This window comes from Apiospora phragmitis, assembly GCF_038363925.1.
Source record: "Apiospora phragmitis strain CBS 135458 chromosome Unknown utg000002l:1.0-5516284.0:1.0-5523493.0, whole genome shotgun sequence".
Classification (NCBI taxonomy): domain Eukaryota; kingdom Fungi; phylum Ascomycota; class Sordariomycetes; order Amphisphaeriales; family Apiosporaceae; genus Apiospora; species Apiospora phragmitis.
Window position 1 is genome coordinate 2,596,195 of NW_027117400.1, and position 25,733 is coordinate 2,621,927.

Consider the following 25,733-nt stretch of genomic DNA (forward strand, 5'->3'; position numbering starts at 1 on the left):
CCCGACCCTCTGCGCTATTGATCGTGGTTCACGAGAGTTATCCGGGACCGATCTACGCGCAAAGACCCCAACGGGCGACTGTTTACGCCGTTTCACGAGACATGCCTTTTTGGGACGCGTAAATAAAGCCAAGTTGGGCAGTTATGCATACATCTGTAGCTCATTAGAGTAAGACCGGGCTTGTTCCAACGTGTATAAAAGCTGCCTAGTGCTTTTATCTACCCGTCATCGAAAAGCATACTCTATCCACGTCGGTTTCCGTTTGTTCTCCGGGTCTAGTATATCCAAGACGGATCTACTGTATCCGCACTGTACATGAGCAGTTGACCTAGGTCACCGCTTGCTGACATTTACAAAAGCAACGCGAACGGCGAAACCGAAGAATGGTGCTAATGATTGGTGGTCAATGACAACTCTTCGACCATGAATGTCTCCCTGCACAGTATACAGCGGTGTAGAACAACTGTTCTTTCGATTCACAGTGTTAGATGACTACTAGTTCCTAGAATTTTGGGATGCGAATTCGATCAAATTTGCCTCCTGAATGCGCCGGGTATTGCGAAAGCCAACTTTCCTAGAAACTCCAAATGATTCCATTCCCAACTCCATGCCATGCATAACCCCGATGCCACCCCTGACGTTGCTGAACCGAGAGCCAATATAACAGATCCTAAGGACATGGGCCGTGAAGGACAGAAAATCTACCATTTCCCACTACCTGTAGTCTCTATAGCAAAGAGTAGTCTCCCAAAATGCCTAACAAAAGACATGCCAAACGTGATGTATGATTGTCAGCCCAATCAAAGTGCTGCCATAGGCACCATGCATGACAGTAGTGCTGCTATCCATATAGAGCCTCCATAACAGGACGATTGCCGCCAAAATCTGCAACGCTGCAAGATTCACGCAAGAAAAGCGCAGAAGTGCTTGTGTTTTGCCCTGCTGGATCTGCGACTCTGCAAGGTCAACGGCAAGCCGCACCGACATCGCAAGGTTGATGATGATGGACCCAAGAGCCAGGGTAGGGGCGTACTCCCCTCGTGATTCTAGGGCTGTTATCCAAGCCCATAGAGCACCAAAGAGTATGATTAGCTCCGCCATGCGCACCCTGCTATTGTTGAGCGGCCCATGGGATAGCTGGCTGGGTGGTCCAAAGACACCTGCCTTGGTTCTGGTTGCCCTGGCTCTACGGCTCTCTGGTTCTGGACTCAGACTGAACGAATCCATCATCCTAGATAGACCCTCCGTAGCTTCGTCTTTGGCCTGAGGAGCATAGAAACTCGACTCTTTAAAGACCATGTTGTTTTGCTCCAAGTTCCGCGCTGGGCTTCCGATATTAACAGGACCACTGCGCTTGGTCGAGAAAAAGTTCTCCGGGACATCCTTAGGGCAATCCCGGATGATTGGCTTCATAGGAGGATTGCGCACACGCTGCGCAGGAGTAGTCGGCGCCGGAGGGATTTTATACCAGAACGGACCTGGCTTGTCCTCTATCGGCGCATCACTAAACCGTGGGTTGGGATTCTTGACCTTGAAAGGATTATGAGTGCTGAATGCTCGATGCTGCGATCCAGAAGGCGCCCAGTCCATTTCATCGCCATACTGATCCGCTGGAGGCTCAGACTGCCTTTGAGAAGACTCGTCAGAGAGCCGCAGGGAACCGGACCCAGACATAGGCTGAACTCGACGAGGGTGTAACTCAAACGACCCCTGCGGCGGCTGTTGTGGTTGACCTGCGCTCATCGAATGGCGAAGGGGTGAACTCAAGTTAGGATGTTCTCGGCGGGCCTTGTTGGGTCTGGAAGGACTTTCCAGAATTTCGTCCAAGATACTCCCCAGATCGTCACGCCTGGTCGAGGGCGGAGGCTTCGGCTCATCTGCTGGAACCAGGTTGACTGGTTTGTTTGCCCCGAAGAGGGGCGTGGTGTCAAAACGAATAACCCGTCCAGAAATTGTATAGACCTGCTACATGTCAGTACAGTGGTGCGAAAATGATATACCAACAGTGCACTTACATAGAACATCAAAACCGCTATCACAAGATGCGCCCCTAGTTGCGATGCTGCCGGGATACCCTTCGAATCGTTATACTGGGAGACGAAGAGGCAGGTAAGTCGTATGAAGAGAATAACGAGCTGGTATGTGTACCACTGGCCAACGCCTAAGATATGTGAAGTGAATCCTCGAATGGTCTGTTTGAACCTTGGGTTCCATGCAAAGGAGGCGAGGCCTAGGCTGATAGACCATCTTATGAACCGGTCGGCGTCCGGCGAGAACATCAAAGCGTAGTAACAGGTATTCCGTAAAGGGGCAATGAGCCAGTGCGTGGTATTAGCAATCTCGTCGTCTTCGACGAAAAGTGCGCAAAGTACAGAGGCGTGCCAGCAAAATTCCAGGGCAAAGGCGGAATTCCATGCCAGTTTCCCGGCGGAGTCCAGCACGTCTAGTACACCGCGCTGCTTGACCTCGCGCCGCCTGGCTCTCGTCCGATCCATCACGCGTCTAAGGTGGTCGGTCTTCGCAGTGTAGCTGGCCTTGTTGAGCTGATGCTGCACCTTGGGTTCGCACGTGGCGCATACTTGCGGGTATCTCTGCTCAAGATCGGCTCTCCACTTGCGGAAAGCTTGTATTCTGTCGTGGTACTCGGGATCGTTCTGGTCTTCGGGGAGCTCGAACTGGCGTAGGGCTTCGGTGTAGATATGCTGGTTCTTCAAGCAAGTCGCGCAGAAGATGGAGTCCATGCCTGAGCCGTCCGGGGACGCGGCGGGTTGTGCCGATGGAAGTCTCGAATTGAACGACACGGCATATTGGGGCGCGACAGCTGGAGCAGCATCCAGGGGAGTCGAGGTCGGCGGATCTGTGATGTCTCCATGCTAGAATACCGGAATTTTGATCAGCAATCATGTGTCTGGTTGACGGAACGTTACTCGCGCGTTCTACACACCTCATCTAACCAATTGGTGGCCTCGCAATGGGAACAGAGAAAAGATTGGCGGCCATCGAAGCGCAGGTTGGATCTCTTGCCGCAATAGAAGCAGCTGAGGAGCTTCCTTGACCGGAGCGATGACATGATGTGAAGCTCCAATCAAGGTGACTGTCCCGAGATGGAGGTGGGATCAGTCATCAGAGTTGCTTGTCGAAATATTCAGGTTCCAATGTCTCTCTTCCATGTGCAATTACGCAACTTTTCAAGGGAAGGCGACACTTGGGAAAGCCGGCCGCAAGCCACAGCCGCCCTAGGGGGAAATCTAGGTTATTGGGTCTTTCGAGGCCTAGCTACCTGATGAGGCAGGAGGGAGATAATGCAAGGCTGGGCTGCCTGGTTTTACGTGACGAGATGGCAAGACGTCACAAAGACCACCAGACAAAACTACCTAGATCAAGCCAGACCGGAAGGAACAGGTGCCCTATATGCTTACATACATCAATACGTCAAACTAACATCAAAGGTACAACACGACAGCAGGCACCAGGATGGAGGTTCAGTAAGTAGGTAAACAACCAAAAAGTCAACATTGATCAATGGATTTTGGAGTTGCATTCACTTGGAGACTAGTGCATAACCTATAAATTTATCGGCAGCCGCCATTCAACACGCTTCCGATGTTTCACCGGCTATTGGCGGCTACCTAAACATCCGCTGCGCTAATGTGAATAGGAAACTGCGGCTGACCCTCACTTCATGGGTCTTTCAGCGGCAAGCTCGAGTGCTGGCAGGGCGTACTACTATTCGCCTGTTTTCAAGGATCAAGCTCAACAGCTTCCATCATCTTGGCAACATAACATCCAGCTTCACGATCATGCTCTTGAAAGACTTGGATGCATTTCAACACACATCGTTACGATTAGTTTCGCATTGGACTCCATCGCTTTGGTTGCCAGCTCAGAAATGTAAGTGGGTTTCTTGTTACAAGTCACTTCTGATATGCATGCGTTCCCTTCATCTTTGGGACCCGACGTGTAAGTGCAACTGATGTTGCACTTTGCACTAGTCACCCCAATGTTTCCTGCACTATATCGTCTGTGGTCAAAGAAAGCCGCCTGCCCTCTTACACGGCGTATTTGACAGCCATACAGCTCAGATTGAATGCAGCCATAGCAATTACATGTCGTAAAAAAAAGCTGCTTGGGTCTATCATAACTATGTGAACACTAGCTAACAGAGGTATAGATATGTGACTGGCGCTTCTGTGCATCTTGCTGCCCCAACAAGGCAGATGCTTACTAAGCTGGTGTTGTTTCGATTGTTGGATGAACACAACGAATTCGGCCTGGCTGTCTGAAACTGGCCTGATAGCCCTGTTGCCTTGTAGCAGAGGCCAAGCCAGTCGGACATTAGGAACAAAGTGGGAAGAGTCTCTTCTTAGTTGATCCCCTGAACTTATCATGGTAGATCATATACCTTTGCCGTCAGGGGGTAGCTCCGATGCGGTACAATCAGCTTCTACCGCCAGCGCTCCAGTCGAGAAAGAAGAAAATGGACTTCGACTAAGACACAACAACCAATCATCGCAGTCTCGACCTTCTGCTGAGCCCTCTGCACCCGATACCGAAGAAGGAAATCTTAACGATGCTATGAATTCTACCCCCGCCAGTACGGAACGGGCCGATGGCGAAAGCATTGAGCCATACCTCTCATTCTTGGTATTGATTTACCATGTAATGCTTCATCTTACGGCCATTGCTGCACTATACTTGGGCACCGACACTGTGGCCCACACCTCCGGTGCCTTCTTCATGGTCTTCTTGGTAAGTTGATTAAGAAAAAGAGAAAGCATGGTCGCTTGGCTTGATCAAAGGTTGACGCATATATCGGTGCTAAATAGATATACGTCTCCTCGAAACTATCCAATTTGGAGGCCAGAAGTCACGCTCCTCTTAGTCGCATTGGTCTATCGATCCCTTTGGCCTCTGTTTTGGTTCTTTGGTTTCTCCTGGTACGTTTTTCCGGCCCTCGAATTCTGTAAATCAATCTAATGATGAGGCGAAGCATGCTCTATTCGCATACACTTCCACTCAGGGCTTTTCCCCCCTTGTGAAGGCATGCCCTTTCGGTTTGCGATTTCTGATTATGGCCCTCTATTTCTTCACGGTAGGCTGCCTATTACTCCTATAATCCCGGCTCTTGCTAATTGCCGAAAAAGCTTCGACACAAGTCTCTAGTTGTTGGCGGTAGCCAACCTCCTGGGACTGAATGCCATATCGAGAATGATTTCCGCCTTTACTTCGCTGGATCAGGTGGACACACTGGAGAGCTTCTCCAAATGCTCACCAACAGCCCGCCTACTGACAATATCCACCGGATTTGGGTTATTTGCCACGGTGATGAGACATCTCGCCAAAAGATTTGTGACTGGGAAGCTAAGAGGAAGTCGGGCAAATCCTTGGTTAGTGGCTATGAAATTGTCCCCATTCGTCGGGCCCGTAGAGTTCATCAGCACTGGGCTACTGTTCCCGTCAGCGCTATCCAATGCGCATACGATATCTACAAGGTCCTAAACCAAGGATACCCATATCGGGGAGCGCAAAGCAGCATCAAAGAACCCGGGAGCGACCATATGCCTGGAAAGGGCTATCCCCAAGTCATTGTTACCAATGGTCCCGGCACTGGTCTTATCATTGCAGGTGTGGCATGGCTGATGAAGCTGCTCTGGTGCCTCCCTGCCAACTCTTGCAAGGTTCTCTTCATCGAAAGCATTGCTCGCGTTAAGACTTTGAGCTTGACTGGCAAGCTATTTTACTACACGGGCATCGCTACCGACATTGTCGTCCAACATACGGCGGTTGGCGAGACGTATGACCTCAGGGTGGAAGAGATGCTCACAGCCCGAGAACTCAGCGATCCTGGTGGCAAACTGTTCCCAGGCTCTTCTGGAATTCATTAGATGGTACGCAAGGCGTTGATGGTATTTGGGATTACACGAGCAGATATTCTGAGTTTTCATTAGTAGCCCAGCGATCACATGCTTTTCTTGATAGCTGAAACGTTTGTCAAAGGATCCAAACCAACAGCCAGTGGAATAAATAGTATGCTAATGACACTAAATGACCAATGATCCGTACAGTGTAATATGGCAAAAGCAGCGCTTTCGCGATTAAGGGGTAACTGGCAATACTCTTTAACCCCTGTCTTAGAGGTCGTTGCCCAGGCTCAAAGTGATTTGCTAGTTAGGCCATGTCGGGTAGGCATTACGATCAGTGTCACAAAGAGGCTATCGTATATAATTTACTGGCGGCTTTGCTATTGTGGCGTTCGACTTGGAAGAACAGCCTCTGGACGGCAAATCCTAAGAGAGGCGTGCACGAAATAAGGGGGCTTTGTATATTTTTAATGCTTGTTCATGTATATTACATAAACTACAATTTATTCTAGTTTCAAACAGGAGGCATATTGGCCGTGGATTCCAAGTCTTCTCGCAACGAGTCCACATCCAGATCTGCCGCTTCCGGATATTCCGCGTCGAACGAGCTGTACGCAGAGGTCTGCTCTCCCTGGATCTTGTCGATCTCCCTGGTGGCCCATCTCTTCCACCGCTCGAACTGCTGGTCCTCCAGTTTCATACCGACCTGCTGGAAGGTCTGGCCGAAGTACGCGCCGACCATGCGGGCCTCCTCCTGGGCAATTCTGCGCTCGATGTCCTCTTCCTGGCGCAGCTTGTAGAACTCCTTTCGTACCTCGTCGTAGGCTGTGTCTTCCGAGATGCCCGGGACGTTCTCCATCAGCCACATCTGGCGCTGGACAACACTGTAAAACACACACAACCAATTAGACCCGAGTGCCCTCATACATGCGATACCCTCCCTTTGGGACCCGTAACTTACCATTCGCCGCTCAGCGGCATGCCAGGCTGCCTCAGACCCTTGCTCCAGTCGTAGTGGAGGGCGTCCTTGCCGTCCATCTCGATGATCATGCGCGGCCGCGCCAGCTCCCAGGGGTGGTCTGTGTAGAACTTCTTGCGCAGGTCGTCCTCCTTGTATACCAGCTTCTGCGGCTGGAATAGGCGGCTCGCCTTCCGCGCCCGGGGGTTCGGCTGTTTGTGCTGCGGCGGGAAGGGCCGCGTGAGGATCTCCGAGGGCGGTATGGACTCGATGACCTTGTACCACACGGGCTGCTGGACGGCGAGGCGGGGCTGGAGGCGGTGCTCCATCAGTGTCGTGACGGTCTGGTATACGCGCGCCGGCCGGACCTGGCGCTGCACAGGTCCGCGGACCATGGTCGCAATTGGAGGCTGAGGAGGCGCTCAGTCGGTTGCGACAGAAGGGTGCGGAGGGGCCAACGAAATGCGTCGACGTGGAGAAAGGGCTACTGAGGCTCTTTCTTCGCCGAGGTGGTCTGAATTGGTGCCTTCACGAAGCTCTGGACATGGACAGCAGCTCGAAATTGAGAGCTTGTTCGGTGGCAGCAATCTTCCGGAACCGCCAATGGAAAATTCAGGTGGATCAGGCCCGTAGGTGCATCTAACAGCGCCCGCGATTTCAATTGGTTCCTTATCGATAATTGAAGAACTGCACCACCAGTATTCAAATGGATCTTAGCCTAACCCCCGGCCTGCCGGGCCCGTGTCCTCCTAGATCGAGAGCTTCTCTGGAAAAAAGTTGCGACTTCAAGCTCCGAGGCGAATCTACCTCCTCCTTGCGCCCTGGACCTCTCTCCATACCGTCATACCCCTCTCTCTTCTACCGATCTTGCGACGTCTCACAGCTCCGGCTAATGTCGCTGCGTTCCTAAGAGCTGTGATGACGGGACCATGCTGGACAGCTCATGAAAATCTCCGGTCGAATTGACGGGTCGATATACGGCGCGATACTTTGCAGTCGACCGCGACCCTGCCGTCAAAGCTCTGTATCAGCATCGGATCGCATCACGACAATCGCCGCAATAAGTCAAGATAGTGGTGGCTTCGGATCAACGGTTGCTACACATGCCGTCCCAGTCGCGCTCCGGTTGTGGCAAAATGCCCCCAGCCCACGACTCTTTTTGCAGCAAAGCGGCAAGCCAATTCAGAGCCAGGAGAGAAAACTGTGCTCTTCGCTATATTCCACTGTGACGAGCCGTGCTGGCCGACGACCGTTAAACCCATCCTATTTCACTTCTTACCCCCCTTGCGAGCAAAAAATGGAACCACACATGTTCCTCCGCTGCCTTGGAAGAAGTCGAAATTCAAGCCCCCGCCAAAGCTCCGAGTGCCGTTCCTTTCCCAGCCCATCCAGACCCGCATATTTCCAAGGAAGAGCTGCTTGGTTTTCTCGACTACTACGACGATATCAGCGTAGAGGAGCGCTTGGAGTTCTTGAAAGATCCGTACATGCGGAAATATGCTCCGCCTCAGGATACGACTCTCAATGTCTCCGAGCGCCCCCATGAGCTGGTGGCGCCTGCACCTGAGGAGGTGGAACGGGGGAGCCAAGAGGATTTGGAGGTAGTAGCAAAGTTGAGGGCAGCTGTCTACTCGAAGTTATTACGGCCGCATAGCGTGGATTTAGAGACGATATATGATATTTACATGCTACTGCCTGGGCATCGGATACCATATCTTTCTGCGCGTCTGCGTCACTCCCTATTCGCAGCCTTGGGAACTACGGAACGCAAAAGTCCCAAGGCCATGCTGCGTTACTTTGCCGTCGTAGCCGATACCAAAGCCAGCGGATTCGCGCTGTCGAGGGCTGAGTGGAATACGGCCTTGTCGTTTGCGAGTCGTTATGTGGGCACGTCCACCGACGTGGAAGCGGAGGCAGCACTGCATCTGTGGCGGGAGATGGAACAGGACATTGGCGTCAAGGGCAACGAAGCTACATTCAATATTCTTTTCGACGTCGCATCCAAGGCCGGGAAATTTGCGCTCGCCGAGATGATCTACCAGGAGATGAACTCACGTGGCTTCCATTTCAACCGATTCCACCATGTCAGTCTCATTCACTTCTTCGGTCTCAAGATGGATGCAGGTGGCGTAAGGGCAGCTTACCGAGAGATGGTCAACTCAAGTGAGATCATTGATACGACAGTCCTCAACTGTGTCCTGGTCGGCCTGTTGAGGTCTGGTGAAGAGGCTTCAGCTGAGCAGCTATACGACAATATGAAGGCGACCGATAGAAGGTCCAAGATCATCCCCGAACGCGACTACACATTGCAGAAGAAGATGACCAAGGTATTCTTGATGTTTGCGCGTCTTGCACGAAGGCATCCAGGCATGCAGCCGGGTTTTCAGAGCACGAGTCTGACAACGCCCGACCTGTATACATATCGCATTCTCGTAAACCACTTCGGTGTCAGACTTGGGGATGTCCCGAGTCGCTCAGTTCCTGGACGAAATGAAGTTCTTCCGAGTCCCGCTTCACGGCAGCGTGTTTCTCGCCCTTTTTAAATCGTTTGCCCGGCACGGCAGCGATGGATCGGACTGGAGCGTACAGCGACTCGACAGCGTCTGGAATGCCTTTCTCGACGCCCACGACGCCGGCACGGACGGCTTGTATATTAGCACATGGATGGCCATGTGGATTCTTCGGTCTTTTGCCCACTGTACGAGGTCCCAGGATCGCCTCCTGGACGTGTATGAGGAGCTCAGCTCCCGGTGGGAACTGGATGGGCAGAATAGAAGTTTTATGTTAGACTTTTTGCACAAACTGCTCAGCAGAAGCGGCTTGTTTTTACATACCACCGAGTCTAGATGATGGGCACGGCGATGACATCTGCATTGGGTCCCGGGCATCAGGGGTTTCATGGGCGCACATAGACGGCGGACAAGGTGTATATTAAATGATGATGGAGCCATACTTGGGAGGCTACGATCATGGATGATACCACCACTTTTGATGAATATAAAGTCAAATACAAGACTCGAATTACCCTCATCTGCTCTATGTTTCCCACGTGAACATTGGTATTGTATCGTTGGCGAACATCTTGAAAGGGGAGCTACTTTTTGGCATTTATTTGGAATAGGTTATCTTTTGAAGCGTTTTGAAGCTTTGTGGTTGGTTATGTCTTTTGCGATGCTTAGGTGAGCATCCGCCATTCTACCTCAGGTAGTCATAGACAACTCCCCCAAAGGAGTTGCCATATCAAGTACGTCGCCTTCTGCCTCCTCGTGCCCTAGGTAGCACAACGAGTTGATAACAGAGTCTGTGTTGCCTGTCTCATCGACCTTGGCCTGGGTGTGTTCCAAGACATGAATCTCTTTAAGCCAATTCTTGCCCAGACGGACGGACCCGCAGAGCGTTCAGGTCGGGTGGCGCTACCGTTAGTGGCTTGCCGTCAGCCCAATTGGTCTTCTGTCCTTCGGCAAGGACGATCTTGAGCATTTTGATGACCTCGATGTATGCGGCTGTGGCTGGCGGTTGGCAGTTCCAAGCAGTCTTCGCTGCCCATTTCCAGAGCTTCTTCGGGTTGGTTCCTGGGCGTGGAACGGCTATCTTCAACATATGAAAACGGCATCACAGAGAGTGAGCCACATCACGTGCCAGCATGAGAATACCGGCCAAGAAAGACCGCGACAAGCCCCTAGGTCTGGTAGTATGTCGTTACAATAAAGGATTTTGCCTTTATCATCGTTACCAAAACGAGCTTAGCGTATCATGGCGCACCAAACCCCCCTTTCGACAAAAGCTTGCCGCCTACATCGACTATTAACGACGAGATCGCCCCGTCACAAACGAGCGAGCTATCGCGCATTAACGCAATTCAGTTGTTCGACATTAAATCCGTTCGCATCCGTTCGCATAATTTGTAATCCCATCTTGGTTCCTTCTAATTGTGATCCATAAAGTTTCTGTACGCAGCGGCCTGCGCCGCACTTAGCGAGTTTCTGGCGATTTCTTACAGGCTCTCCTAGCCGTTTATGTTAGGCCCGAGACGGACGAGCTTAAACTGCTCGTAGAGTCCGCCTAGAAGGATTATCGTCAGTTAATCGGTCGCGCCGCAATTCAGCTAGAGGGAAGTAACTCACCGCTCGCGTTCTTCTTCTCGCGGACGGTGTCGACGCGGTACAAGCCATCATACCTGAGGCCGCACCGGGGTAGCCATTTGTTGGAGCCACCCCCAGCCGCCCTCAGGACGCGGACCGGGTTCCTGGAGCTGGAAGAGCTTCGAAGGGCCAGGCTGCCGCTGCTAGCCGGCGCGACCTGGTTCGGGTCCTTGTTCTCGTGGGCCCGCGGAGCCGAGTAATAGAGGGTGTCTCCTGTGTCCTGGTCGAACTCGTGGTAGGTCGAGTTGCCGGCCACGATGGAGAAAGCGCCGGTCTTCTGGCTTCCGTAGATGCCGGCCTGGCTGGCCCTGTGGGCGCCGTGGTGGAGAGCGGCCAGGCGCATGGGGAACCACTGGCCAACCGACAGGCCATTGTGGCCGAATTCTTTGCTTGACTGGTGGAGCAGCCTGGGTTTCAACATGTAAACCCTCCGGCCAGCGTGGTTTCTGGTCAAGATAACTCCGTGCATGATTCCGGTCGTGCCAAACAATGGGTCACGTGCGCTGGGAACACTAAACTGCACAGCGGGCGCCTCCTCATTGGCGTTATTAGACGCAGCATTCGATGCTTGCTGTTGGGCCACGGGCTGGTCTTCAGATTCGGTTATATCTTCGCTCCAGTCCTGGTCCTCCCACTTAGCAACCAGTCTGGCTGCATGCTCGGCGACATTGGCCGGGAAGTGGAAGCCAGGCGTGTTCATGAGCGCCAGACTCGCAGCCACCTTTGACTCCTTGAAGATACGATGATTCATCTCCAGCCTCAACTCCAGGAAGTTGAGGTAGGGGGTAAGGCGCTCCAGCCTTCGTACATCCTCTGGATCGCTAGTCGGAATCTGCTTTTTCCTTTTACTCTCACAGCAAAGCTTCTGATTCCTCTATGTTCTTCCTGCATGCCTTTAAGGCAGCCATAGTGGTCGTGTGGGGCAGTCGGGATGTCCAAGATCTGCAGAACATATTCTGTGTCGCTGTAACTACTGGCAGCTTTCTCGACGTCATCTTCATTCTCTGTTTCCTCCGGGCCGCTGCCTACCAAGACCGTTCCAGCGGTTTCCGGCTGAGTGGCGACCAAGGCTTTCTCCGTACCTGCTAATTCGTTGACCATCGAAGCCGTTCTTCCGGCCGGTCCTGCTTGGGTGACTGCGCGGGTAAGCTGTCCTAGGTGATCATTCCCTTACTCACCCCTGTCAGGAAGACGCTTGGTGGGCGCCACCAGGCTTCCGATCCGCTTGCGCTTTAGCTGGTTGACCATGATGGATGGTTCCCTTCATTGGGCCTTCAAGCCTCGTAACGAAATGAATCATAGGTCTTGGCAGGCCTGCGACGAGATGAACAACCCCGATGACACGAGGAATATTTGAAACAACCTCGTGGGAAGGTAATACTCAACAAGGGCAGGGATATTCGAACAAAGTTGCAACGAGGGAATCAAACCTGAAGACATAATCAGGTCCACACCAACATTGCCAGCACCGATTGGAAAGATTGGAAAGAGGGTGGTAGGTCCGGTCTGGTAGACCGCACCAGCAAGTCTTGTGTTCCAACTTTGGTCCGATGCCAAGTCAGCCCAGCAGAAACGAAAGACTCGCAACGAGCGTGAGAGGGTGAAGAAGCAGTCGCGTCAAGGTATAGGCCGAGACGCGTCTTGAAGGGCCAGGGTAGGAGAAGAGCGGGCAGCTGATCTGCAGGAAAGCTGCCCAGTACATACGTGCCTTGAAGTTCAAGTCAAGTACGAGTATGGGCAGGATGGAGAAGGAAGTTGAAAGAAAAAATGTTGGAGAAGAAAGTTGGAAGTAGAATGTTGGTGATGTATCGACCTCCATTATCTGCAGCTTCTGTTGTAGAATAAGAAGATGTAAATTACCTGAGCCAATGCAACATCCACCCACGCTAGCATTAGCGTTATGGCAAGGTAAGGTACACTACCACTTCACTTACACCGTCCGATCTTAGATAGGTCTTATTTCCTCTCTCACCCCGCACCTCCCTATTCTATTCAGATGTGATTCATCAGTCCAGTCTGGGGGTGCGCCAAGGGCTCAACCCCATCGGTCACGCGGGAATCAGATAGCATACTACATGTATACCGTTGCAGTCATCTGTGTAACGTACGGTGACCTCTCGTAGTTTGGAGTGGACAGGCCGGGGTTGAGGGACGCTAATCGGTATGACTACAGTGGGGGGGGGTGGTCATGCACTAGCAACGGCCCACCTGCAGAACAGACTGCGCCGCTGAGGATTGTAACCGCAATGTGATCTCTCCATGAGCGGGTAGATGGACCCTCGAGAGCGCGTCACAGTGGAGGGATTGCTATCTGATGGGACAGCTTGACAGACCATCTAAGTTGTTTTCGTATATTACATGTTAACTTGGACTGTGGTGAGAGAGGAAGGTTCGGTTTGGGCTCCGAGCGCCGAGCATCTCAAGCAAAGAGTCAACGTTGACCGGAACCGAAGCTGCTCGTCAAATAGATAGACCGTACAGAATATGCCGGCATGAGGATTCCGCCCCGAGGATTTATTCAGCAGTGAAGGGAGCTACGATCAGAGGCCGGCCCGCCGAGATGACTCAGCTCGTCCGAAGTTACCCTGTAGCGACTCCTTTCGGCATGCGCGACTGCAACATTCAATGCACTTACCAGGTACTTACACATACGGTAAAATTGAAAGGCAGCATGGCCAAATGAAAACCCCAACCCGCTACAGCATGAAAACGGATTGGTGATTGGCATAGGACGTATTTGACGTCAGCAAGCCTGCTGATTGACGCATGTGTTGAGTGTATTGCGATGTCCCTATCAGATGCGTGCCTGCCATTGTCGCGGCATGGGGATCCGCATATCTCCTCAAAGATGCGCCAACAACCCAAAGAAAAGATATGTGAGCCTCACTCGGTGCTCACCCATGCAACAATACGATCCTCGCCGACAAGTAGGCAGAGCTCAGCCTCATTGCCGTGGGCATGAAGCTGTGCTGGCTGCACAGGGCCCGAGAAAGACACGGATCCGCAACATTCGCTTTACTGGGCCGCCAAGTACTTTCACTATCAAGCAGTGACTGCTGGTCCCCATGTTCATCTTTGTGGTCTTGGATGGTTTGCACTTAAGCCTCTATGAATGAGCCCAGCAACGCTGTCTATCCAGCCGCCCGCTTGATCTTAGGATGCTGCGCTCGTTATGCTATCTCTATGGGCCTCGACTAGATCATATCGAGGCAGCCTAGTCATGATACCGGGCCTACTGCAATGTGACCTCCTTGAGGAGAAGGACAGGCTGTGGTGGGCTATACTCATCCTTGACCGTTAAGATATCCCTTCTTCCTTCCGGCGGTTTGGTTACGCTGTAGTAGAGACTCGAAGCCAGCATCAACTAATCATTGCCATCCTTTCCTAGTTTTCGGGATCTCACCAACACTTCCCGGTAGCGAGCCACAGAGGGCCCCATGATTGACCCTTCTCTCCCAAAGACGATCAATGTTAGAGCCAGGGGGTAGGTTTTACCCAGTATCTTGAATGCAGCATACTAGTCCTGATACTGACTTATTTACTCTTCAAGTATACGCGATGTACTTAGTATCGTTTCTGGCCTTGACCCCTGGATGGGGTTGTTCGCTCGGCCGTTTCAGACCAGCTACCTGATAAGCCAAGCCTTGAGAGCTATCACCAACAAACTGGTTGATTTAACACAACAACGTCGAACTATGTATACTCCGAAAGACGTCTCCGACAGGGAAGCTCGAATACTGTTCTTAGACCGCCATGTGCTCCAGGTACGCTGGGAGCCTCGACTGCAAGTCCATACGCCCTTTGAAAAGAAAGGAGTTGACGTATCGCCAGTGCCATTGCTGCCCTGGAGATGCGACGCCAGAGGGAGACCAATAGATTCTGTAACTCAGGGGCCCCACTGGGAGCAGATTTGGGATCCGAAATCAGCAATGGAGATTTATCGAAAGAAGCAACTGACAGATGCTCTTGATGCTCTGGCTCGAATGGCCGTGGAGAGTGAGTCTGAACGCAATGCTAAATTGACCGTCTACACCTCGCCGGTCATAGTCCACGCATTATAACGTGCCACCTTGGCTTTGGTCGAAGCCAAGAACTACAAGCTCGAGTAAGATCACATGGGGAAAGGTACAGGTACCGAAACAGACCGCAATAGTCCGCAACTTGCGGAGAAGACGCGCCGAAGAGACCACAACGGCCGCGTCTGCCAGACTTGGAATAGCGTGTGGATGAATGATCATTTCACAAGCGCTACCGATTAAGAATCCTCTATCAAAATGCCGGAATATGTTGTTTAATCCATGCCTTTGATTATAGGGCCATCTCGTAAGCCACAGTGGGCTAATAATAGTCGCTGAAGCCAGTGCCGCGTAACTGTTGAGTCAGCGGTCAGAAGGAAAATAGTGGATACGAGGTCGCCCAGTCAGAGTTGGAATATATAAGACGAGCTGCCAGAAAGAAAGGACTTGAGTCGTACAAAATATGCTTTTATGTTTACTGCATACTTAATGAGAAAAAGATTGCTGAATTTGCTAGGCTGCAGAGAGGCAGAACCCCAAAAATGGGTGGCAAACGCGCCAAAACTAGTCCACTGCGACAACCCCCTAAAGGCACCGGACCCGCCCAGGTTCTCCCTATCTCTTCGTCGGCCCGCAGAACACCACGGAGCCCTCCATCGCGGCCGCGGCGGGCATAACCCACATCATCTCCCTGGGCTGTCGGCCCAAGCACAACAACAATAAGAACGACGACAACAAGATCATGAACGCCGGTGGTGGTCGCCTTATTAACATTGCTTACCACCACATTGGCATTCGAGACAATACATTAGCCGACCTCGGCACCGCGGCGCTTCTCGCCGCCGACATCATCAGCAACGCGCGCCGCTCTAGTCACAAACAAGAGGGAGAGGGCGGAGCAGGTGGAGGGGGGAGGAAGAGGAAGAGGAAGGAATGGCCAAGGTACTCGTTCACTGTATGGGCGGTGTGTCGCGGTCCCCAGCCGTGGTAGCTTACTATTTAATGCAGGACGAGGGCATGAGCCTGCGCAACGCGTTGGGGACCATTATGAAGGCGAGACCGGCCATGAGGCCGAACGATGGGTTCCTGCGGCAGCTGAAGGAGATGGAGGTGGGACTGCGAGGGGGAGGGCACCTTGGAGGGGGTCGAGTCGCTACCATTGGGGACCAAAGCACGGATGGACTTGTTGCTGGGCATGGGCGATGGGGGAGAGACATGAAATTGATGGCCCATGTCTTATCTCCGGAGTGTAGAGACCGGCGCCGACGACCAGGTCGTTGAGGTCTCATCGTCAATCCGGCCAGCAACCACGAGGTAACACAGGTCAAGCCACCTTCTGAGGGCCGTGGCCCCAGTTCTTCAGCGACCGCGCACTCTTGCTATCCGGGCCCTGCTTCGCCTTGCCCTCCTGCGCGAGATGCCGCTTGCAGTACGCAACAACCTTGCGCATATGAACCAAATCGTCCTCGCCGTACCTAGAGGAGTCTTTGTCCGGATTCTTCTTCAGGATCTCGATGATCTTACGACCGCTATTTTCACCCCCCAACCGATCAATGTCAGTCAGCACGCAAACATCATCAATGCGCTAAGTTGAGAGGATAACATTTCGCCCATGTTCACATGAGACATAAAGGTCTACAGTACCTTTCGTGGCCGATGGTCTCCCCAGTCCTGTCGCCCTTGTTCCAACCTGCGCTCTCCGACGACTCGCCCTTGAGTCATCCCTCAAGGTCCGAGGCGGACATGTCGACGAGTTCATTGAACTCCCTAGGGTCACTGTTAACGGGGTCTTTGCGTGAGTAGTATTACGTAATCAAAGCACAGCCTACTCGATAACAGTTTGGTCATCTTTTACCATTTTGAAGATTCACGAGGTTGGATCAGTGTTTCGAGGCGTTGGATAGCCACAGTCGAGGTATCTCTTTGGAGTGAGTTAGGAAATTAAGCTGAATATTGGCTTGTTAAGCGTCATATAAAACTTTTCAATACATGGTGTTCTGCTCCCACATCAATTACGTCGTTGACCTAACCCCTTGATACAAGCTGTCATATTTCAATCATCAGAAACACGGCTGGGCCAAATGGCAAGCTCTTAGCTAAAATTGACAGCTTGCGACCAAATCTGTAGGTCTGCCTGGTAATCTGCCTTGCCCAGGTACCCTTCAATGTTAGCTGTCTTCTGCTCAGCGTCCTTAGCAGCAGCTCTAGACAGAAAACCCATACTCAACTCCATTTGAGTGATGTGTATCGGTCTTGCAGGTGTCGTTCGAAAACACCCTCGTCTCGGATGAACTGAGCTAGCGACAGCGCAAAACCGATCCATTTTTGACTGAGTTCATCTGCATTGCTTCCGTACAGATCCAGACCATGGTTGAAACAAGTAGCTGCCATCCATTCTAGTTCCAGGGGAGGAAATGGCGTCTCCAACTGACTGGCTATCAGTAACAGAAAACCCGGCTTCGGTGATGACGATGACTTACCGTTGCTGCTTCTTTCACGTACCGGCAAACGTCTTCGATTACGATCACAGGCAGCTCCGTCTTGGATGGCAGTGTGACTTGCAAAAGGCATCTCATATACTTCGCAAGTTTCTCGATATCGAAGGACTCCAACTTCCAGATTTCATTAATCAGAATCCGTAAAGTCGAATAGGTCACTGCTCGTGTATTCGCTTAGTCGCTGCAACATTGGGAAATAGTCTGAGAAGCGCAAATACCTTGCATCGGTGGGCCCTCGGCTCTGAGTATACAGTCCGCTGCAGCCTGCAGTGTCTCCACGTCCTGACTTGTTCCCATCTTGCGAGCAACAACAGGCAAGTCATCCCAGCTCTTCAAGCACACTGCAGCCTCGAAATCAAACACTAACAATGACCCCATCTTTGATTTGAGATCTTCGGCGGAGACTTCGTCGAGACCATCGAGACAGGTTGTAAACTCGGAATCATAAGCTTCGACATGTTTTCTAACCATCAGGTAGAGTTGTAACTGTTCCTCGATGTTGTCTTCGGCACGAGCTAAAGCTGTGTACGTCGTTGCTAACATAAAGTTGCAAAACACTCGCCTGAGTGCCAGGTCTCCTGATTCTTGCTCGGGTAGGTCCTTCGGGTAGTAGGATATGATCGTAATGCAAGATTTGAAGACACTGGCGACGCAATGAAGATTCCAACTTTCCATATGCTTGAGACCGGTGTTATACGCATTCTTGCAGAACCAATCAAGTTCTTTGATCGAAAAGAGCTTCGAACCCTCTTTGTCTCGTAAGTCTCGCTGGAGAATCCTAGTCACTGTCTTGTATAAGTAACCTGCCACCCTTGTTTTCGAATCGGTACTCACCTCCTTCAAAGACGTGACACAGATCTTCAACGAGCAGTTCTCTATCAACATCTGCCGAGCCCTCGGACAACATCGACATTTGAAGACGGATGATGACTCGAAGCAAGGCCGGAAGATGAATAGGACTGTTGGCGTTGAATTCATGTTTGTCTGCCAAAACTTTGAGAGCTTTCAAGGCAGACAATCTGTCATCACTGGCGTGTGCCTCAATGCAACAGGCGTATAGGAACTTGAGGTCCGTCGAAGAGGAATGACTGATACGCTCAATGCATTCAGCAGCCATATCCCAATCACCACTTTGCACGGCCAGCTTGTGCGCCAAGTACATCGTCATGGGTTGAGCTTTGGCGGCGTCGCTCATCGATGATAAGGCCTCCTTCGCCCCGTCCAGGTCATTATGTTCAAGGGCACATAGCAATAGTTTCCTACACAAGTTGGCATTGTAGGAGGTTATAGGAGCATAGCATCACTCACCTCGCAAGTTTAGCTGCATTGACGGGCCCGCACTGGCAGAGAGCTGGATGAAGTGCAAGCTGGCACCACTGCTGAGCCATATCAGGGCTCCCCTGGTGAAAGTTGGATTCGATCTTCTTCCACAACATCTAGAACCGATCAGTCTCAATGAGCCACTAGGCATTGAGACTTGTGTATATTCTTACCGTGATAATCCCAAGAGCAGCATGAGCTGCTAGGGGCTTCTCCGATGATTGTTGAATATGATCCAGCAGGGATCTGATGCCATTGACAGTCTCCAGAGAGTCCCGCTGGCTTGTTGACATGTAAATGCGAAGAGTAAGTGCACGCTCAATCCACCCATCCTTTCGCGATAGCAGTACATGCAACTTTATAAACTCGTCCATGATTTGGCAAGCAAGAGCTGGACCTTTATCATCCAATTTGCGGATACGACTGATCATGAGCTTAAAAGTGGTGTCCGAAAGGTCCATGGCTCTCATCATTCGTCGAAGCACGTTGGCATAGGTGCTACTGTCAAAAACCTCACCTGGTGCTTTCACGAGAACATCAAGCCGCAAAAGTAGGACGACGAGCTTGTCGCCAGCTTCTGACTCGAGGGAGCGTACAATGTTCTCAGCTTTTTGAAGACTTTCGGCAGTATCTAGCCCGAGAAATGCGCGTACAAGTGCCTGTGAGATAGTCAACTGGAGCTCAATGCCGTCTCGCGAGAGCATCTCAAGATCCTGGCTACTAAGAAAATCGTATGCTCGCTCGAGCCATTTGGTTGCCATAGCGAAGTCTTGTTTGCCAAGGCAACTCTCGCCGATTTCATACAGGGCATCAGCAAGACTCTCAGCAGTTGTCGGTTCTAGTCTGTGTCGCAATGACTGTGTTTTGCCGTATATATGTTCGGCGACATCCAACCGGTTCTCTTTCCATGCCTGTCAATATTTGTCAGAGACTATCGGCAAGTACGTCGCCAGGGCAACCTACCAAGACTATGCGAAGAACAAGATGTTCTGCCTCGAGCCTTTTCCACACGCCTAATTCGTCTTCTGGCAGCTGGTGCTGCAGGTCATGCAACAATCCGTTGTGGTCCGCGGCTTTCTGCAGAGCAAGAAGCGCGAACTCGAGTTCGCCGCCCTCTGTGTAGACTTTTAGTCTCGTGCGCATGCATATATTGTCGGGGAGGAGACATCTGCGGCCTACCTATACATGATCTGCCTGTCTTGACTGCCAATCTGAATTTGCGGATAATAGTATTGGGCTGCTTCTCTGCCTTAATGTCAGGCAAGGCCAGCATCAGGAATGCGTATATCCGGGCCAGGAGCAACACCCTGCAGTAGCCTGAAGAAGTACCCTCGCCGTCTTGTCGTTTCTTCCGTGTGCAAAGGTTCCATAGATTTGCTCCTGAATCCTCGAGCTCATTGCAGGTCGGCGTATCCAATGTTCGTAAGGTGAATGTCTTGAGGGCAAACACCTGGGCTTGCAGTTTCTCAACTATATCTCGATGCTCGCTTTGCTCGCTCAAATCTGTTACTTGCGCAATAAAATCGCGACAAGAAGCTTCGTACTTGGGTCAGAAGGGTTCAACTCAGATATAGGTTTGTAACCAACAAAGACTGACAGATGAAGGAGTGGACGCGTCTCTCCCTTTCCCGGTTCTTGACAAGACCATTGTGCTTGGGTTGCGCCGCCATGTTGTACCGCGTATTCGAAGAGAGATGCAGAGATGTAGCCAGATACTGCAGAATCCAGTTTGTCTCGCGCTGCTGTTGTTTGTACGCCGTGGACAGATCGTGCGTTCGCACAGCAGGGTATACGAGCTCGAGGTCACAACAGTCGCAAGAAACGCAAAGTTGCGGTCAGAGGCCAATGGATTATTTGCAGTCAGGTCCTAGGAATCTGCAATTGAAAAGGACGATGGGATATTTCAAGATCATCGCCAGAAATGAGGGTCGAAGGTAATGGCTTTAATTTAGGCATTCTCTCTCGGTCGCACTTCTCTGGCAAGAGCTTAGGAAGTCGCTGTATTCCGCACCTTCCGTCTTCGGTATCTGTCTGGAAAGCACATACTGTCCCAATACTATTGGATATTGGTTAGGCAGTCACATGAACGTAGATGTCCATTTCCAGTCAATGACAAATATATGCTACGATATTTGATAAACATGAGTAATCTGAGATCGATTGGGCATTTGTCCATCATGCATTCGTATTGGAAGTTGTGTATTGGGCCATCCGAACCCGATCAAGTTTGCACATGCCAAAGAAGAAAAAACTGCCCAACTGTCTAGCCTTTTAGGAGCGCGTAAGAGCTCTTGTTTACCATTAACCATCTCACTGATGGATTGCGAAGGACCTCGATACATTGTGTCCAGTCATCACACGCTTGCCGCAGGGGCATCTCCCAACTATGCCTCTAGGGTATATTCTAGCAAAACAACCTGAAATACAAATAGCACGATGTCATCATGAGCAACAGTGCAGCTGGACCCAGATAGGTCTTCACCAAGATCCTCCACACCTGCATCTCTAGCCCTAGACCTTTGGAAAGCTCGACTTCTATAGAATGCTGGGAAACCCGTGGGCTACGTTACTGAGAGGGGTCGTGAGGGAGAAAGTTTCCGACAATCAGTGAGGGTCTGAAGAGGTGGTCAGCTAGAGCGAGCGAACGACGGAGCGCGAAAACCATGGCAACGGGTGCACCTACATCTTGTAGTCATCTCGGCGTATCATAAACGAAAAGCAGCAGTTTACAATGGGGTCCTTGGACCGGTCATCTGGGCTCTTGAGTGCGCAGGCGGTCAAGAGCGTGTCGTGTGCGGGATCGAAGGCAATCGTTCCGAATTCTTCCCAATATCGTACGAGTGACTCTTCCGTCAAGATCTGATGTAAAGATATCTTGCCCTGTTCCGGTGTTAGCGAACAACGTGAAGAACAGTCAGTGGGTGCAGCATTGGGCAGAGCATACATCGCGAAGTTGTTCAACCGGAACGTGGATCAGCTCGGCCATCTCCTTGTTGCCCCTGAAGATCTCCCCTGTTCTCCTCCAACAACAGGCTGGCACCGCCATGGCAGCAAAGACTCGGTCGTACTCCAACAATGTCTTCTCGAACCACATCTCCACGTAGATCAGCTCCATATCGGTGAGGTTGTGCATCTTCTCTCGGAACTTGGGCCGAAATTGGTTCAGTTGCCGCAAGATCTTCTGCTTCGACGCCGGGGCAATGTGGCTGTCCATGTATGTGCCCAAGCGGGCATACCCCATGATGTAGTTGAACGGCTTTAGTAGACCGGCATCATACTTGGCTTTGAGAACACGCTGCATACGCTCCTCGGGGGTGTCGTTGCCGGAAGGATCCGCCGCCTGCAAGTAAAACTCCCGCGTCTTGTCGGCAGGAATGACACTGGTAGGCCTGGGATGGCTTTTCCTTGTTCGGCGTTGGGCGGAAGCATCGAGCCATTGTGCGTTGCGCTTGGGGGCAGCATGGCGTTGGGGCCGCCTAGAAAGCCTGCCATATCGGACTGGTTGTCTCTAAAGGGATGGTTTGGATCTCCAGGTAATGTGCCGCTGTCATCAAGCAGACTAGTGTTGAGAAACTCGTTGAGTAGATTGAATTCATGGGTCACCTCAGGGGCCAGCATGTACTGAGGATTATAGCTGTGCATGTCGTGAAATTGGTTTTGGGCGGTCAACCAGGCATCAGAAAACCCGGCGACTACACGATACTCAGCTTGCTGCGGGTTTAGACGCTCATAAAGGGTTTACAGGACCTACATTGGTTCATGCTGCTGCTAGAGGCATTGGCCTGCATCCTGGAAACCGGATTTGGTGACACAAGCTGTAGGGGGTTTGTCTGGCCCAATGCGCCTGTGCCGAATCCAGCCTTGGTGCCTTGAGAAGCCCCAGGGCTCTCGTAAGAAGGTGGACCCATGGTGGTAGAGACGCTCTGGTCTATCGGATTTCGCGCCAGATCCGGCTGTGCTTCTGATTCGTCTTGTCCTGATGCACCTTGGGAATGAGTAACTTTGGACTTCTTCGAGTCCGGATCTCGCGGCTCGTCATGACATAGGTGCCCTATGTTTCGCTTGATGCATCGCGTACAAGGCCTCTCCTATATTTTCAGTAAGTTCTTTTTTTGTTCTTATGCAAGGCCAAAGGCAGATAATTCTCAGCCATTGGCGCCGCAGGAAGAGATCTTACATACGAGATCGCAAGTCATGTGCTAGTTGGCCAGCAGGCCGGCACTGTTAGCCATATGTCACACCAGAAAAGGTCTAATACGCAAAAGAGGCGCAGAGCCATGTGCAAGCTGCTTCAACAGGGGTCAGGAGAGTGAGTGATGTCTCCGGCAGCGGGCAGGGGAGGGGGGATCAGGTCTCGATCATGGACAAGGTGGACATTCCACGCATACGCATACACGCAGACGTGGATCCAATGGTGAGGATTCGCAGACCATCTCGAAGACTTACAGATCGACGACAATAGACACAAGCTGTAGGAACGCGAGCCAAAATTAGCCCATAATCACGTTGGGATACGACCTCAGGCACCCAGCCCAGCCTGAGAAGGGGGCATCAAGAGGACAGTCGGAGAATTTAGCAGCAGAGCACAACATACCGTGATTGACTTTGCGTCTTTTCCTTGGGCTCTTATTGGCACCTTCAGAGCCATGGGTAGGCGTGGTGCTGCTTATGGGTGTGCTATCCTTGGACTTTGTAGCAGCATGATTGCCGTTAGCAGTATTGTCGGATTTCGTGTCCTTGGCAGCGCCATGGCTCTGGTTGCCATTTGCCTCCATTTCTCAAGTTTTCCTGCTTCAGACGGTCCGGTTGCCTTTAAGGCAGAAAGCTCCCATTGGACCTTCAGGTTACGCAATGGGCCAGTAGGTCGTGGGTCATGGAGGTGAAGGCCACGGCTTGGTGCAGCAATCTTGCTGATCTGCCTGTGGAGGTTCCGACAGCCAGCTCTTTTTTTTCTGGCGGCGCTCGTTGTATTTTCCCTCTCCTTGCGCTTTGTTTTTTGCCTTTTAAGCGGAGGTTAAGGCGAACTGCGCGATTTCCCACCGCAATGACGGATATGTATGCACCCTTAAGAGTAGAAAATCCCCTCCGTCTATAAATATATACAATGTCGAGACCAGATATCAGGATCGTGAATGCGACAAAAGAAAAGAAAAGACGTTGAGTTTGAAGGTTGCAGCCATAGTTGCGGCGCAAAGGATCCCTTGTCAGTTCCGCGGCTACGGTTGAACCTTCTTAGCTCAGCCAGCTGCTTGCGCGAAAACTTCTTGAGTTAGGTCACTTTTAATAATGTAACTTATTATTAACTGCTTAGGCCGAGTGTCCAGGCAATTGCTCAATTGGAGTAGGCAGAGATGAGCGACCCGCCAAAGAGGATGAATCAATTTTGATGGGCTGGGCTGGCCGTCTAGCCTACTTGTACAAGACACGAGTATATGCTGGCATACTGGTACATAGCCTCCAGCTACAATTAGGCGTGTGCTCACCCACATGCTCAAGTACTGTGCATTAGGTACCTGCCAGCCTGCTGCAGGACCAATCCAGTCCATTAAAAAAAAAGGAACCGCTACCCACACCCGCATACTGAACCGAGGGGAGAAAGCTGGAGGGGAATACGGGATGGACTAACGCGGGGTTCACACCACGGAAATCGTGCGGCGGCAGGTTTTTTATACGCCGTTATCACATCTAGACACATGTCTAATGTACATCATACACCACCCCCGATTAGCGACATGATGGTAGAGAGGAAGTCGACGGCATTGGTCTGATTACTGGCGGCAGCTCGTTTTGTTCCTGGGAAGTTTATGTATGTCCGACCACCGTTGTTATTGACCATCCTTTCGGCCCGCGTTCTCTGTGCATCCCATCTGATCTGCTCAATGAGAGCAGTGCATTGCAGCCCACGCGACACACGTAAGAATTGCGGTGGGTCGTTCACAAATTATGGAACAACTATGTCAAGACCGCCTTTTGCGAAACTCTAAGAGGCCAGAGCCGCCTTGCATTATCGGCTTCCATAGGCGGCGCACATAGTTCCAGGTAAACAACTGCGTGCGACCGGTTGGTTGTATACTTGCGGATCGTGTACACCGAACGCTGGTGTAGCATAAGAATATGCCTTTCTACCTGTAATCTTGACGTGGCGCTCCCCGACCTCCTCGTGACCGTAAACAAGTGCACATGCGTCAAGGACGACTGGAACGAGATCCAATGCAACCCTAGGCATCGTACATGTCAATATGTAGGTATCTATCTAGGTGAGGTGCATACGAATATAAGGACTAATCGTCTAACTTGCATGAGTCAGTAGCCATTGAAATCCGCCAAGAGTGTTGGCCGCTCATACGAAGCTCGCTCTGCAGTTTCTGCAGGAGACTCAACGTAACCGACACATAAGGGGGCCAATAGATGCAGCATATGATCTGCTCTTGGACCTTTCCCGTGCTCGTTTCTCTACCGACCTAGGTGAGGAGACTGAAACGCTCCTCTCAAGAGTGCCCTCCTTATCAGCTTCCTTGGCTTTGCTCATGGTGATGCCACAGACTGCCACAAACATTGCGTGCAATCGTCGTGGTCGATACCTGGCCGCTCTATGCCGTATAGCCGACCAAAGTCCCGCTCCTTTCTAAAGTCCACCCCTGCCCCGATGACGACACCGGAAGCATGACCCAGACACACCTCCAGGGCTATTCCAGGCCTTCTTATCGCGAACACCACTCCATCATGATTAAGTTGCATCCTGTCAACTGTACATGTCTCAGATACAGCCATGGACAAAACCAGAAGCAGCCCCCTCTGCGGGCAAAGGGGATGTCATTGCGCTAGTTGGAAAAGGTATGGCAATAGTAGATAGATAGCTAGATTGATGGGCTTGCATAGGCGGAAAGCCAGGGGACGGGGGCGCCAGTCCGCAGCAGAGTCCGAGACATGTATGCAAG

The 25,733-nt window shown here is 51.6% G+C and overlaps 7 protein-coding genes across 7 annotated transcripts; 2 read left to right on the forward strand and 5 right to left on the reverse strand.

Annotated features, from left to right (window-relative positions):
- Positions 1-756: 756 nt before the first annotated feature.
- PG994_001634 (uncharacterized protein) lies at positions 757-3,070 on the reverse strand (the record flags this gene model as incomplete). Its single annotated transcript, XM_066853043.1, has 3 exons — positions 757-1,962; positions 2,016-2,873; positions 2,945-3,070. 3 exons carry the CDS (start codon positions 3,068-3,070, stop codon positions 757-759), a joined length of 2,190 nt encoding a protein of 729 aa, XP_066721184.1.
- Positions 3,071-3,302: 232 nt separating this feature from the next.
- On the forward strand, positions 3,303-5,885 carry PG994_001635 (UDP-N-acetylglucosamine transferase subunit ALG14; the record flags this gene model as incomplete). The annotated part of the gene is made up of 6 exons (XM_066853044.1): positions 3,303-3,485; positions 3,659-3,891; positions 4,422-4,749; positions 4,827-4,937; positions 4,991-5,092; positions 5,145-5,885. The coding sequence occupies 6 exons, from the start codon at positions 3,303-3,305 to the stop codon at positions 5,883-5,885; spliced, it is 1,698 nt and encodes a 565-aa protein (XP_066721185.1).
- A 490-nt stretch (positions 5,886-6,375) lies between these two features.
- Positions 6,376-7,214, reverse strand: PG994_001636 (mitochondrial 37S ribosomal protein mS23; the record flags this gene model as incomplete). Its single annotated transcript, XM_066853045.1, has 2 exons — positions 6,376-6,745; positions 6,823-7,214. 2 exons carry the CDS (start codon positions 7,212-7,214, stop codon positions 6,376-6,378), a joined length of 762 nt encoding a protein of 253 aa, XP_066721186.1.
- Positions 7,215-7,281: 67 nt separating this feature from the next.
- On the forward strand, positions 7,282-9,362 carry PG994_001637 (uncharacterized protein; the record flags this gene model as incomplete). Its single annotated transcript, XM_066853046.1, has 2 exons — positions 7,282-7,448; positions 8,111-9,362. The coding sequence occupies 2 exons, from the start codon at positions 7,282-7,284 to the stop codon at positions 9,360-9,362; spliced, it is 1,419 nt and encodes a 472-aa protein (XP_066721187.1).
- A 1,463-nt stretch (positions 9,363-10,825) lies between these two features.
- On the reverse strand, positions 10,826-12,209 carry PG994_001638 (uncharacterized protein; the record flags this gene model as incomplete). Its single annotated transcript, XM_066853047.1, has 4 exons — positions 10,826-10,881; positions 10,944-11,793; positions 11,817-12,085; positions 12,140-12,209. The coding sequence occupies 4 exons, from the start codon at positions 12,207-12,209 to the stop codon at positions 10,826-10,828; spliced, it is 1,245 nt and encodes a 414-aa protein (XP_066721188.1).
- A 4,092-nt stretch (positions 12,210-16,301) lies between these two features.
- Positions 16,302-20,465, reverse strand: PG994_001639 (uncharacterized protein; the record flags this gene model as incomplete). Its single annotated transcript, XM_066853048.1, has 9 exons — positions 16,302-16,562; positions 17,458-17,633; positions 17,694-18,260; positions 18,310-18,734; positions 18,784-18,911; positions 18,969-19,706; positions 19,759-19,910; positions 19,975-20,331; positions 20,393-20,465. 9 exons carry the CDS (start codon positions 20,463-20,465, stop codon positions 16,302-16,304), a joined length of 2,877 nt encoding a protein of 958 aa, XP_066721189.1.
- Positions 20,466-21,361: 896 nt separating this feature from the next.
- On the reverse strand, positions 21,362-23,570 carry PG994_001640 (uncharacterized protein; the record flags this gene model as incomplete). The annotated part of the gene is made up of 8 exons (XM_066853049.1): positions 21,362-21,410; positions 21,479-21,675; positions 21,740-22,271; positions 22,370-22,487; positions 22,547-22,883; positions 22,977-22,994; positions 23,242-23,332; positions 23,383-23,570. 8 exons carry the CDS (start codon positions 23,568-23,570, stop codon positions 21,362-21,364), a joined length of 1,530 nt encoding a protein of 509 aa, XP_066721190.1.
- Between the last annotated feature and the right edge of the window lie 2,163 nt (positions 23,571-25,733).